We start from the raw sequence: 14236 nt of genomic DNA, 5'->3' as shown, positions 1-14236 counted from the left end.
TCCAGCCTTTGCTCTTTCCTTGGTAACAGATAAGAACTCCGGGCCAGGGACAGGAGGCAAAGGGCACAAGGGACACTGATTTACTGCCACTCACCAGATAAAACACCCAGGGCCGGCCAGATCTTTATAAATAGCAACAAAGAACTCACCTGAGGGGTCACTTCTTCAAGGGAAGCGTGTGATGCTCATTTACACACGCACATGATCCCCATCCAGAGGCTTCGGGCAGCTCCTGCATGGACAAGCACATTCCCTGCGGCTCATCTGGGGACTTAGACTTTCCCTCCGCAGCTCCGAGGCCTTTGGAGCCGATTTACCTCTCGCTGCACCCGCAAGGAAAACGGTAAGTGGGAGGAGAAGCAGCACCGCGGCTCGGCGGCGCTCACCAGCACAGGCAGCTGGGGGGCAGGGACAGCTCCGTGTGTGACAGCACGGAAGGACAAAGCCACCCGGGGCGCCGGGGACCGGAGCAGGTGCCACCCCCGAGCAGGTGCCACCCACAGCCCTCCAGCTGGGCTGCGGCTCCCAGGAGCCGCCCGCGGCAGGAGCAAAGCAGCCACGGAGCCCCCCGAGCCCCTCCGACAGCCGCCGCATCCCTCCCGCAGAGCCCCGCTTCCACCCCAGCCTCCGCGGGCCCAGGCTCCCACCGCGCCGCTCACCCCGCCGGGCCCCGCCGCTGCCGGCGGCCGCCCCGCAGCCCCCAGGCGCTCACCCCGGTCGCGGCGGACACCGGGCCGGGCGGGCCGGGCCGAGCGGCCCCGGAACCCCCCGGTGCCTCCCGGTTCCCCCGCCCAGGCCGCGGCCGCAGCCCCCTCCTCGCACCCGTGTCCGCGCTCCCCGTCCGGCCGCCAACCCGCCCCGCCGCTGCCGTTCCGCCGGCCCGCTCACCGGCTCGGCGCAGGGAGAAGAGCCCGCCCTGCTTCCCGGCGATACCGGGGAGGTCGGGCCGAGCCGGGCCAAACCGGGCAGGGGCAAGGCCGTGAGGCGGCAGCGCGGCGCGGCAGCGGGGGCCCGGCGGGCCATCGGACGGGTTCGGGGGCGCACCCGGGCGGCGCCGGAAGCGAGGCGAGGGGCGGAAGTTCCCCGCCCGGCGCTCCCGCTCGCTCGGTCCGAGGGGCTCGGTCCGTTCATGGTGAGGGGGAAAGGGCGGCTCGGGGCCGCGGGTTCGGGTTCTGGTCCTCGCGGGGGACGAGGGGCTGGAGGGGTGAGGAGCTGATGGGGGAACGGGGAGGGGGGGGGTGTGAGGGGCTGCGGGGCTCCGGGCCTCAGCGGGGCAGGGGAAGCTGATGGGGCTCCGGCCCTCGGCGGGGGCTGAGGGGCTCTGGGTCGGGGGGCTCAGGGGGGCTTTGGGCCGTGGGAGGGGGACTGAGAGAGGCGGAGGAGCCGGGCATTGCGGGGAGCGGTCCTGCCCGGGGTGCGTGCGGGGGCCGCTGGCCTGGGGAGGGGTCGGGCTGAGGATTTGGGGCTCCGGCCCCCGAGAGCGGTGCGGGTGCTGAGGGGCGGCGGTCCCCAGGGGCGGGCTGGTCCAGCCCCGAGGCTGGAGAGAGGGGTCCCGGGGGGAGTCTGACCCCCGGGGGTCGCGGTGGTCACGGTCCGGTTTATGGTGGCCCGTGGTTTGGGGAGGGCAGGGCTGCGATTTGGGGTGGTGGTGGGATCGATCCCCTCTGGAGCCCATTGCTGCCCGAGCTGGGGTGTTCCGGTGCCGGAGGGAGCTGCAGCGTGAGCTGAGGTTGCTGCCTGTGCATCCCGGAGACGATGGGATCATCTCTAGGCCATCCCTGCCCCTCCTGCTCCCTCTCCTGCGCCACACAACTCCGGCTCCTTTGGGAGTTTCATGGCGGTGAAGCAAAAATCCTTCGGTTCGGCTCATGCCGGAGCCCTGGGAGCTGGAGGAGCAGGGATGGAGGGGGTTAATAATCCCACCCTGTCCCATCCTGAGGGAAAACAACCACGGAGGCTCCGAGCGATTAAGGATTTAGTGGCTCTGGGGGCATTTGCGGTGCTGAGCCTCCGTGTGCCTGTGCCAGTGTGAGCTCGGTGTCAGGAATGTGGCTGGAGGCTGCTGTGTCCGGCTGGATTTTGGTGCTCTGAGCAGTGTGGGAGGGCAGGGAAGAGCAGGAAAAGCTCATGTGTGCTCCAAGGGAAAAAGCCTTGAAAACCTGTGGATATTCTGCATCTTAGCACTTGGGAATCTGTTGATTTCTGCATTTGGACTCACAGGAATCATCTGCTCCACTTGTGTCTGCTGGGAATTGCCCAATTCCATCCCAGATTATTGATGGAGTAAGAGCTTTAAGCTGTGGAGTTGTGTAAGAAATGAAAGCAGTTGTTGTGGGAAAGCTTGGCTTTGCAGTGCAAAACCCGGCTCAGCATTCCCAGGGGCTTTTTCCCCGGGAAAAAAAAAACACCAATGTCCTTCAGTTCCTGAGAGTGAAACATTGAAAACACTTGAGAACTTCACACAGAGAGCCGCGGGAGGAGCCGAGGTGTGGAACACCCGGTGGGAGCAGGGGTGTCACACTGCCAGGGTGGGAATTGCTCCTTTGAGCTGGGAGCTGCTTCCTTGAACTGGAAAGTCCTTCCTTGAACTGGGAGCTGCTTCCTTGAGCTGGAAAGTCCTCCCTTGAGCTGGGAGCTGCTCCCTTGAGCTGGAAAGTCCTTCCTTGAGCTGAGAACTGCTTCCTTGAGCTGGGAGCTGCTCGTTTGAGCTGGGAGCTGCACTCTTGAAGTGGAAGCTGCTCCCTTGAGTTGGGAGCTGCTCCCTTAAGCTGGGAATTGCACTCTTGAAATGGGAGCTCCTTCCTTGAGCTGGGCACCCCCTTCCTTGCAGGAAGAGATGTCGGGAGAGAGCGTGGTGAGCTCAGCAGTGCCGGCGGCCGCGACGCGCACGACGTCCTTCAAGGGGAGCAGCCCCAGCTCCAAGTACGTGAAGCTGAACGTGGGGGGGGCCCTGTACTACACCACCATGCAGACCCTGACCAAGCAGGACACCATGCTCAAGGCCATGTTCAGCGGGCGCATGGAAGTGCTCACGGACAGTGAAGGTGAGGATCGGGACGTTCCCGGCACCCTCCGCGTCCTTCCTGGGCAGGGAAAGTCACAGGGGACGTGGGGAGGTCAGAGGAACTTCTGTTTGTAGGGTTGGAAGGATGGAGGATCTCTCCTGCAAAGGAGGGTTGGGATTGTTCAGCCTGGACAAAAGGCAGGTTTGGGGTGAGCTGATTGTGGCCTTCCAGTGCCTGAAGGAGCCACAGGAAGCACTGAGGGAGAATATTTATAAAGCCCAGGAGTGGCAGGACCAGAGAACAGGTTTGGATTAGATATTGGGAAGGAATCTTTCCCTGTGAGGGTGCTGAGGCCCTGGCACAGGGTGCCCAGAGAAGCTGTGACTGCCCCTGGATCCCTGGAAGTGTCCAAGGCCAGGTTGGATGGGGCTTGGGATAGTGGGAGGTGTCCCTGCCCATGGCAAGGAGTGGAATAAATAATCCTCAAGATCCCTCCCAACCCAAACCATGCTGTTTTTCCACAATTCCATGATTATACAGCTGGGAAAAATGTGGAACAAAAGACAAGGATGACCTGAGTGGTTGCCTGAACAGAAGGACACTAAGAAGTCCTGTCAGGCCCAGGTGACACCTGGAGCATCTTTTCCTTTCAGAATACTGACACTAAAGCTCTGAAGCCTATGGAAAAAGGTGTGGATAGTGATTAGGAATCCCTGAGCTGGGACTTGTGTGTCTTCTTGGAAGCTCAGAATGCCATTCCCTCTTCTTGTCTCCTTGCTTATAAATAAAATATAAAACATGCTCTGAACATAGGTATAAATTAGTTAAAAGCTGATTTTTTTTTTAAATGAAACAATTATCTTGTGGGACTGTTGACAGCTGATTTCCCTAAAATAGAACCAGTTGCAAAATTTTCAGAAAATTTGGAATTTTTTCTCCATATTCCCACATCGTGGGTATGCCAGAGTTTAATTGGAAGCTCAGCTTTATTTTCACTCTGATGTTTTACCCATAACAATATTTAAAGACCTTTGTCTTTAACAACAGCCTCTGCAAAGCTGAGCCTGGAGGTTCAAACCTCCCTTGGGATTAGTTAATTATTATTTGAAAAATTCGTTTGAATTTGCTGAAAATAGAGAAAATACAGTACAGGGTTGGACTGAGTTTTGACTGCTTTAAAATAGTCTGTTTGGAGGTTTATGATAAGCTTTCCTGAGATAAAAGGAAGTGAACTTGAAGGAAAAAATGTAAAAATACAGCCTGATTAGCTGAATATTCCTGGTTTAGCCAGAAGTCTTTATATTTAAGCTGGGGAAAACAAAGCTGTGTTGTTCCAGGTGTAATCCCAGGCCAGGATAAAGCAGGAATGTGGATGCTGTGATTTGGGGCTCTGGATCAAAGGGTCTCTGGGATACTTATCCTGGATACAGACCATGGAGGTTGCATTAAAAAAAGTCAGTCTGTGGGTCAAATTTGGAAAAAAAAAGTCAAATGGGAATCAACACTGGATCAGATTTGGGAAAACCCCTGTCAAATGGGGATCAACACCTTGACTGGGAACACTGGAGGAGTGGAAATGTTGTGAGCCCTCTCCCTTTGCTAAACTTGGGGTGGATCTTCCTATCCCTCCCTGAAGCTGCTTCACTGAATTTGATAATTCCAGATTTCCCGTGGTTGGAAATGGATTGGAAATTCCAAATTCATTTTGGAAACTCACCCTGGCGTGATCCCAGTGTGCTGGGCAGGTACAGGAGGGTTGGGATATCCCATTGCCAGGGCTCAGAGGCTCTGGAAGTGCAGGTGCTGTTTGCACCCCAAATCTGAGGATAACTGGACTTTCTCCCACTAAAACCCCAAGTTTGTTTTGCTGTGACTCCCACAGTGTGTGTGTGGGATTGTTCCATGGAACCAGTTTGTGTTTTAAGAGGAATTTGATACTTCCTGTATGTTGTAACACAGACACTCCCATTGCAGCAGTTCTTGCTTTATCTCCCCTTGCCTGGAAACTGGGACAATAGCACTGGGGCTGCTAAAGGAAACACTTTTTATCTGGAATTCTTCAAAATCCTCCTAATTGGTCACACCCAAAACCTGGCACCAAACGAGGTGTTTCTTAGGAAAAGAAGCCCTGCTTGGGGAGCAACTGGAAGGAGTTGGGTTTAACCAGTCTGGAATTTGGCACATGGGGTCCTGCTCTGTGTCTGGGATTCAGATCCCAGCTCCTCCTCCCAGCTGAGCAATTCCAACCTGCTGCTTCTCAGGCTGGAGGAGAAAAGTCTGGGCTTCTCTGGCTGTGGGTGGCAGATGATTGTTTTCAGCTTAGAAATTGTTGATGAACTGTAGCAAATCAGCATATTTGGAATATTTTCTTTGGATGGTAATGGGCAGGGAGAAGGATATGAGTTTTCCAGGTGCATCCACCTGTTTCCAGTTCTCTTTTTCTCCCTGACTCCCTGCTGCTGTTGATGGGGAAGCTGCTCCTGGTCCAGCTGCTGATAAGAGAGTGGAGCCTCAGGCAGTGTCCAGTGTCAGGCTCCTGTTTCACCTGCCAGGGCTTGGTTGGAAAATACCTGGTTTTAGCTGGAGTGTTTGGATCCTGGCCCTGAGAATTCCTGTAAGACAAAGATGAATTTCTGAAGGTGTGATGTGTCCACGGACAAAGGCAGTGAGGAGAGGGGGGCTCTGCCCCTCTGCCCAGGTGAGACCCCACCTGCAGAGCTGCCCCAGCCCTGGGGCCCAGCACAGGAGAGAGTCCAGAGGAGACACCAGGATGATCAGAGGGATGGAGCAGCTCTGCTGGGAGGAAAGTCTGGGATTGTTCAGCCTGGAGAAGGGAAGGCTCTGGAGTGGCCTAAGTGTGGCTTCCAGGGCCTGAAGGAGCTGACAAAAAGATGGGAAAGGACTATTTGCAAGGGCCTGGAGTGACAGGACAAGTGGGGATGGCTTCAAATTGCCAGAGGGCAGGAATAGATGGGATATTGGGAAGAAATCCACCCTGTGAGTGTGGTGAGAGGCTGGGATGGAATTCCCAGAGAAGCTGTGGCTGCCCCATCCCTGGAAGTGTCCAAGGCCAGGTTGGACAGGGCTTGGAGCAACCTGGGATAGTGGAAGGTGGCTCTGCCCATGGCAGGGGGTTGGAACTGGATAAATTTTAAGTTCCCTTCCATCCCAAACCATTCCATGATTCCATACAGCCCATGGATTCCATGTCCATGTTCCTAAATGGATCACAGGATGTTTTTGGAACACTGCAATTAAAAAATAACTCTAAAAGACTTCAGCCCACTTGTTGGCTCTGCTGTGGCCGAGTGGCACCAGAGTCACTTCCCTGTGACTCATCTCCTTTGGGCTGTTTGGGGGAAGCAGAAGGGTTTTTAAAGCTCTTCTAGTGGTCACTCTGATTTTGCAACGCTACTGGAAGTGTTTTCTCATCTCCACATGAAAATGAGCAACTCTGCTTCAGTTTCACCATCTGTAAACATGAAGTTGCAGCAGATTTTTGCATCCTACGAGGAATCACAGAGGAGTTTGGGGATGGTAATTCTGCTCTCAGCTGGCCCTTTACCTTCCTGTGTGCTCCAGTGAGCTTGGGAAGTAGCTGCATTTGTGGAATATGGATGTCCTGGCTTATTACCATGGCTTGTGCTTCCTCTTTATCACAGAATCCCAGAATGGTTTGGGTCGGAAAGGACTTTAAAGCTCACCTTGTTCCACCCCTACCATGGGCAGACACACCTTCCACTAAATCTCCCACTAAAATGGGATTTCTTGCTTTCCATACTCTGCACTGCCAAATGGGCTTTTTTCTACTCTAGTTGGATTAGCCATTAGTCTGGATCAGTCCTTAGTTCCATCATTTCTTTCTCTAGTTTGTTGTTCCAGCCTGTAAAATCACACTTGGAGCACACTTTGTGTTGTCTGTGGACAGCAGGAGTGAGCTGCTGCAGAGTGTCTCCTTTTCCCTCAGAAAGGGCCACGTTCCCTTTCCAGATTGAACCAAATGTTCAGACTTTTCCTCGTAATTCCATTCATGCAGAGCACACAGGGGCTGCTTTAACCTACTTTCCTTATTTGTCCAAAATATGACTCCTTCCCCACAAGCGTTTCCTCGCTGCATTCCTGAGCCTCAGCCTGTGAGAGTGGCCATCTGTTCACTCAGGGAAACTCCAGCCTCGGCACTGCCTGACTTTTCCAGGCTCCAGCCTGATCCCAGCAGCCAGAGTTGAAATGTGGATCCTGCACCCACAGCTTTGGTTTGTAGCTCTTTTCTTCCCTGGAGGAGAGAAGGCTCCAGGGAGACCTTGGAGCACTTTGCAGTGCCTAAAGGAGAGCTGGAAGAGGAACTCTGGACAAAGACATGGAGAGACAAGACAAGAGGGAATGGCTTCCCACTGTCAGAGGCAGGGTTAGATGGGATATTGAGAAGAAATTATTCCATGTGAGAGTGCTGAGGCCCTGGCACAGGGTGCCCAGAGAGGCTGTGGCTGCCCCATCCCTGGAAATGCCCAAGGCCAGGTGGGCAGGGGTTTGGAGCAACTTGGGATAGTGGGAGGTGTCCCTGCCCATGGCAGGGGTGGGACTGGATGGGCTTTAAGTTCCCTTCCAACCCAAACCATTCCAGGATTCTCCTCCCACCACGGTCCTACGCTCCAGCTGTGCCGCACTCTCTGCTCACATTCCCCGTTCCATCCTCACACTCCCAGTTCCATCATGTCCTTCACCAGTTTGCTCTGCCAAAGCTTTTTGCCACATTGATCTCAGCTTGTCCTCACTGTGGCCTTCCTGTGTCCCCAGGCTGGATCCTGATCGACCGCTGTGGGAAGCACTTTGGGACAATCCTGAACTACCTGCGGGACGGGGCCGTGCCCCTCCCGGAGAGCCGCCGGGAGATCGAGGAGCTGCTGGCTGAGGCCAAGTACTACCTGGTGCAGGGGCTGGTGGATGAATGCCAGGCAGCCCTGCAGGTGGGCACGGGGCTCAGGGGGCAGCTGGGGGTGGGCAGCAGCATCTGGGCAGAGCAGGATTTTCTCCTGGTCTCCATGTGTTGATTTTGGAGGCTTGGATGGAAATGGGAATCGTTCGTGTTGCCATCTGCTGGAGTCTGGTTACATCTAGGAAAACCAGCTTCTTCCCAGAGCTGCTGGGAGTCCTGTTGTGTTATTTATTATGCTCTGAGGTTCCCATCTTGGGTTGGATGCCACTGACACTGATTTCCTGTCTGAGAGAAGCCCCATTCCAGATCCTGCTGTTTAACTGGGCACAGGACATTCAGTGGTGGAGAGCAGGAATAGACACCTCAGGTGCTCCCAGAAGAATGGTGCCTGGCCAGCCACAGCCCAGAAACCACCACAGGGACAGACTGGACACTGATCCCTCAGCAGAGATCATTCCCAGGAAGTGTGGGTGTGCCCTGGGATCTCTTGTCACTCAGCTGCTGTTTGGTTCTTGCTCCCACAGAACAAGGACGCGTACGAGCCCTTCTGCAAAGTCCCGGTGATCACCTCCTCCAAGGAGGAGCAGAAGCTGATTGCAACCTCCAACAAGGTGAGAGAGACTGGAACGTGCCATGGGGAGAGCTGGGGGTGCCCAGCCTGGAGAGGAGAAGGCTTTGGGGAGACCCCAGAGCTCCTTCCAGTGCCTAAAGGGGCTCCAAGAGAACTGGAGTGCTGCACAAGGGATGGAATGACAGGATAAGGGTGATGCCTTTAGCTGAAGGGTAGGGTTAGATGGGATATTAGGAAAAAATTCTTCCCTATGAGGGTGGTGAGGCCCTGGCTCAGGTTGCCCAGAGAAGCTGTGGCTGCCCCTGGATCCCTGGAAGTGTCCAAGGCCTGGCTGGACAGGGCTTGGAACAACCTGGGATAGTAGAAGGTGTCCCTGCACATAGCAGGGGGTCCTGATAAGACAGAGGGAAGATAAGAATAGATGAGGATCCAGTCCCAGAAGGGATCAGGAGGGATTGCAGTCCCATTGCCAACCTGTGCATCACAGGTTTGCAGCAAAGCAGTAACAACACTGAAATCCCACTGGGAATTTGTCATTGCAGCTTCTCTGTGGGGCCTTGGGCTGAGCTGAGGTTCCAGCTCTGGCTGTGCTCCCTGGAACTCATCTGTGCTTTGTTTCTTACAGCCAGCAGTGAAGCTGCTCTATAACAGAAGCAACAACAAATATTCCTACACCAGGTAAGTGACTTCAGCTGGAATGGTTGGAAGTTTTTCATAGACTAAAATCCACTATAAATGTTTCCTTTTTCTTCCCCAAGACCCGATGACAGATTGGTGTTGGCAGGCTCTCCATTTTTTCCCAATTAATTTCAAACTGGAGTCAGAAGGGAGTCTGCTGCCATCCATGGAAGGCTGAGCCTGTGCTATTTCTGTGCCAGAGGAGTTCCTCTAATCCTTAGGTGCAGCTGGCAGAGGCTCCTGGCCAAGTGCTGTCTGCATTCCCATGGACTGCAATGTGGTAGTTGAACACAGGGAGCTCAGTGAGTGGTGAAATCATCAAACTGGGGGCCTTGTCCTCTTTCCCTTATTCCCTCATAAGTTTCATGACGTAACAGTGCCCATCCAGGGTGCTGAGCTCAGGAATGGTTTGATTTGGCTGATAGGATTTTGCACCTGGGTGAAATGGCCTTGGACAGTTGTTGACAGGGCTGTTGCTGTTGTATTGCTGCTGCTTCAGGTTTTCCTGCCTGTAGTAGTATGTGGCAAGCACATTTCTCTCTCTCTCAGGATTTTTTATTGAGGTGTACAGAGAGAAATGTGCTTGCCACAGTAGTGAAATAATAAGAATTAATTTCTGTGGTGTGCCCCATCCCTGGAAGTGTCCACGGCCAGGTTGGATGGGGCTTGGAGCAACCTGGGCTAGTGGAAGGTGTCCCTGCCCATGTCACAGGGTGGCACTGGGTGGGCTTTAAGGTCCCTCCAACCCAAACCATCCTGGGATTCTGTGACACAGCAATCTGGGATCTCAGGGCTGTCAGTGCTCACTGCTCCCACTCTTTCCATGTGCTCTGTAAATTCCTGCTGCTGCCTCCATTCCCACAGCAACTCCGATGACAACATGCTGAAGAACATTGAGCTCTTTGACAAGCTGTCCCTGAGGTTCAACGGGAGGGTGCTCTTCATCAAGGATGTCATTGGGGATGAGATCTGCTGCTGGTCCTTCTACGGGCAGGGCCGCAAGATCGCCGAGGTCTGCTGCACCTCCATCGTTTATGCCACCGAGAAGAAGCAGACCAAGGTACAGGAAAACTGGGAATGCTCCAGCCTGGCACCCTGACAACTGAGCAGGCTAGCACTTTGTCATTGTTCAGCACCTCTGGAGGATAATCAGTGCATTGAGAGTGGGGCAGCAGCTGGAGCTCATCCTGGGGGTACAGCAGGAGCTGCCTGCACTGAGCAGTTGGGATATTCCATAAAGCCCTGGGGTATTCCATAATGTATCGTGGTATCCATAATGTTCAGTCCAGCTCTATCTTCAGACAAACTTGTGCATTTAACTACATTTGGGTTTGGGAGTTGCAAGTAGATGACCTAGGGATGGAACTAAATTATCTTCAAGGTGCCTCCCAACCCAAACCATTCCCTGGCTGTACACCCCCATGTAAGGAGGGATCCAGCAATGGCACACCTTCCCTGGATTCTTCCCTTTCCCAGGAGAGATCTACCCAGTTCTGGTAAAAACCCAACTTGTTGTTGGACTCAAAAGCTGAAAGCAAAAAAAAATGGAGTAGAAAGGACTGTGCCTGAAAGAATTTCTGTGGCTGGGGTGCAGTTAAGGAATTGTAACACCGGGTGTCAGGAATCCAAACCGAGGTGCCTGCAGTGAGTGACCTTCTCTTCCCTGCCTGCCAGGTGGAGTTCCCAGAAGCCCGAATTTACGAGGAGACCCTGAACATTCTTCTGTACGAATCCCAGGATGGGAGGGGCCCGGACAATGCCCTCCTGGAAGCCACAGGAGGGGCTGCAGGGCGCTCCCACCACCTGGAGGAGGACGAGGAGCGGGAGCGCATCGAGCGCGTGCGGAGGATCCACATCAAGCGCCCGGATGACAGGGCCCACCTGCACCAGTGAGCCTGGGGACCCCCACAGCTCTGGGCAAGGGGCTGCCCTGCAGCAGGACCAGGCAGTGCAACTCCTGTCCAGCACAGTCTGTAAATTGGGATTTGTAACAAACTCTAGGTTATTTGGGGTATTTAAATGCGGTAGTTATAGGGCGAGGATCAATGAGGTTACTGGGCAGCCTGGAAGGGCCTGTTGAGCAGCTGGAGAAATGCCCAGAATTTTTAGCACTCTTGTTGTTGCTGTTTTGTGCTGGAGAGGAGGAGGACTGGCTTCCTGTGGCTTTGGTAATGATCCTGCACTTTAAAACCAAAACAACAAACAAAAGGTCAGCCAGCCACCCTCCTTCCCTCCAGGCACTCCCTGACCCTCCTGGGCTGGGGGGGAAGGCAGGGACCTGGACCCAGGGCTGCTGCACAGCTCCATGGCTCCTGGGAGAGAGCTTGGGAGTGCCTTGGGTGACTCCCCAAAGAACAAATGGCACAGGCTGATGAGATTCCTGGAGTTCTGGGGGCAGAGGGATTCCTCAGAGTAGTGGGAGGGAGCAGGGGCTGCACCCTCAGGTTCCCCAGAGCTCTCAGGATCTGCTCCTCCAAGGGTTCAGTGGAGCTTCTGCAGCAATGAGCTGGGGACACCCATCCCTGTTTTATCCCTACAGTTCAAGGTTAAAATTCCTCCCAAAGGAGGAGAATCCGGAGCAAATTGTCCATGGTTGCTTTCCCTAGGAGTGGTGTTGGTACTAGTCAGTGCTTAGAGCTTCTGCCTGAGCCTGGATCTCAGCTGGGGGGTTGGTTTCCAGCAGCTCCTGGGTACCAGGAGTCACAGCAGGTTCAATCCCCCCATGTTGGACGGTGCTGGTGGGGGGCAGCAGCCCTGGTTCCCTTCTGGAGCTGATCCAGAAGTGTTGCCTTGCTCTGAGTGAGGGGAAACAGAAGCAGGCAGTGACCCAGAGGCAGATATTCCCTGTTTGACTTCATCCTGAGGCTGTTCCAAATCCTCCCAGCCATGGCAGCTGTGTGTGGAAGGGCAGAGCCTGGAGAAGGCCACTGCACTGTGGTTTTCTACGAGTGCTTTTCCCTTGTCAATGAATATTTTATCTACCTCCTTGTCTCCTGTTGCCTGTTGTGGAGTCAAGTGACAGCGGTGGTGGGAGGTGGGGTGTCATTCCATAGGGCTGGCAGCAGAGCCACAGCTGTGACAGTTCAGGTCACCAGTCCTGGGAGGCAGAGAAACCTGAGGTAGGAAGTGTTAAATTGGCACTGCGGCAGCACCCGTGGGTGACACCAGAGCACTCTGCCCTGGGCTTGAGTTTCTTTTGACCCTTTCTCTGGAATATTTAGCCCTGGCTTTAACAGCCACGCTCCTCTGGAGCAGCAGCTCTGTGTTCCTGCTCCAAGGATCCCTGCTCCTGGCTCAGGGCTGCTAAGGACATGGGAACAGTGTAAAAACCAAAGGTGCTGCAGCAGCACCAGCCCCCTTTTTCTGTTCCACAGAGCTCCTTGGTAGAGGCTGAAACACACCAGGAAGTGGCTGTACAGTTTTGGATCATCAATTAAAGCTCAAAGATTTCCAATTTAATCTGAGGCCGTTTTTCTAGTAACCAAAGACTTCTCCACATTGCAGGCAGCTGCTGGCTGTGGCAGGTGGGGGTGTTGTACCTGTCTCCTCTCCTCTTTCTCCTGCAGCTCCTGATTGTTCACTGAGAGCTCCACAGTCTCCTTGGGGTTCAGCAGCTTCAGCTCTGTCCTGACACCTCAGGGCTTCCAGTTTGAGTTTTACTTAAACCTGTTTGCAGCACCCTCTAGGGCTGGAGCAGTGCAGAGGGGGAAGGAGCCAGTGCCTCTCCCCTCAGGGCTGGGATGAGCTGAGGGGGAGGCAGGGAAATCCTGGATTGCTGTTTCTCCAGCACTGTGTACTTTGACACTTACTGGTGATTGCTGGGCTGGTTCTGGCCATCTCAGCATCTGGAGCAGCCCTGCTGCCCTTGGGGGTGGAGGCTGTGTCTCAGCAGAGGGTGAGCAGGGACCAGCACCAGTCCTGCAGCAAGCCCTGCTCACTCCAGCTGGGAGCTGCTCTCCAGCAGGCTCGGGGCAGCTCATCCCCGGCTGTGCTGACCTGCAGACCCCAGACCAAATCCAGTCCTGTGGGGCAGAGCAGCTTCAGCCCCAGGAGGTGACAGCAGTACTAAGCACCTGACAGGTCACAGCTACGTGATTAACTTCTCTGTAAATAGATCCTTAACTGGCTTCAGGCTTTTCCCTTTCAGGTTATGCAAACTAAGTTCTTAAAAACCAGGGAAGGGCTGTTTTTAATCTTTGTACAGCGCTTTGTAGAGCTGTTGGTTTAGCAAAGTCACTCCAGGAGAGTTAAAAGTTTCAATTTCAGTTTTGTTACTGCATTTGTGGGCAGACTCTGCCTTAACTCACTCCTGAGCTCACCCTCGGGGAGCTGGAGTGGTGCAGCCAAGCTGTGCTGTCCTGGGGCCTGTCCTTTACCTGCTGCCCCTGTCCTTGCTCTGGGCACACCCTGGTCATGCCCTTGCACAAATGCTCTCAGCCCTGAGCCTCGTTACTCTAAGTGGTTTTACTCTGAGCTCTCAGGTGCAGCTGGGGCTCAGGGCAGGAGTCCTGGGCACAAGCAGCTCTTCAGATTATCCTTCCCTGCCTCCCAGGGCCAGGGAGAGCAGAGCTGGCTGCTTCCATCCTCCAGCACCAGCAGTGACAGCACAGCCCAGGGGAGCTGAGCAAAGTCCCCCTGGGGAAGGGATTTTGTCCCCTCCCAGCTCCTGACATGGGTGGGGCTGCACAAGGAGGGGACAGGGACCAGCCCTGGTGCCCCTTTCCCACCTCTCTCCCTGTAGCACCAAAGCAGCTGCTCCTGCACTTCCCCAAGGCAGGTTTGGATCCCCTGAGCAGCACCTGGGCAAGGCTCCAAGCTCCCATCCTACCTTAGAGCAAAGCATAGGTAGAACCTTTCAGTCTTAATGGAATTGTTTCATGGACAACAGCAAATTCCTGTTCTGTACAATCATTCCCACCTGTCCAGACGTCTGCACAGAACAAGCTTCAGCTGGATTTCAGTGTATGGTTGATGTTTGCAATATGTACTTTTGTTTTGTTTTGTTTTTTTTTAATATAACACAATAAATTAGAAGATATTTCATATTTA

The 14236-nt window shown here is 54.4% G+C and overlaps 2 protein-coding genes across 6 annotated transcripts in view; one reads left to right on the top strand and one right to left on the bottom strand.

Moving 5' to 3' along the window:
• UBE3B (ubiquitin protein ligase E3B) overlaps positions 1-984 on the bottom strand; it is a 20881-nt gene extending 19897 nt beyond the window's left edge. The window contains exons 1-2 of one of the 3 annotated variants that reach the window (XM_053959193.1): positions 889-984; positions 150-232 (exon numbers count right to left, since the gene is read on the bottom strand). The gene's annotated coding sequence lies outside the window, so the exon portion shown is untranslated. Of the gene's footprint in view, positions 1-149; positions 282-712; positions 828-888 lie in introns of those variants that run through there. The other 2 variants (XM_053959192.1, XM_053959196.1) reach the window with 2 other exon arrangements.
• Positions 263-14236, top strand: KCTD10 (potassium channel tetramerization domain containing 10). 3 transcript variants are annotated; one of them, XM_053959198.1, is made up of 8 exons: positions 263-343; positions 2831-3044; positions 7800-7969; positions 8463-8549; positions 9135-9187; positions 10052-10247; positions 10862-11076; positions 12562-14236. In XM_053959198.1, the coding sequence occupies exons 2-8, from the start codon at positions 2837-2839 to the stop codon at positions 12572-12574; spliced, it is 942 nt and encodes a 313-aa protein (XP_053815173.1). In that variant the 5' UTR covers positions 263-343; positions 2831-2836; the 3' UTR covers positions 12575-14236. The 3 variants fall into 3 exon arrangements, with proteins under 3 accessions (XP_053815173.1, XP_053815174.1, XP_053815172.1); XM_053959199.1 differs by lacking the exon at positions 263-343 and adding an exon at positions 1026-1121; XM_053959197.1 differs by lacking the exon at positions 263-343 and adding an exon at positions 1035-1132.

The sequence above is a fragment of the Vidua chalybeata genome, chromosome 18 (assembly GCF_026979565.1).
Source record: "Vidua chalybeata isolate OUT-0048 chromosome 18, bVidCha1 merged haplotype, whole genome shotgun sequence".
Classification (NCBI taxonomy): Eukaryota; Metazoa; Chordata; class Aves; order Passeriformes; family Viduidae; genus Vidua; species Vidua chalybeata.
Note: the sequence above shows the minus strand (reverse complement) of the source record. Positions and strands in the feature narration are given on the sequence as shown.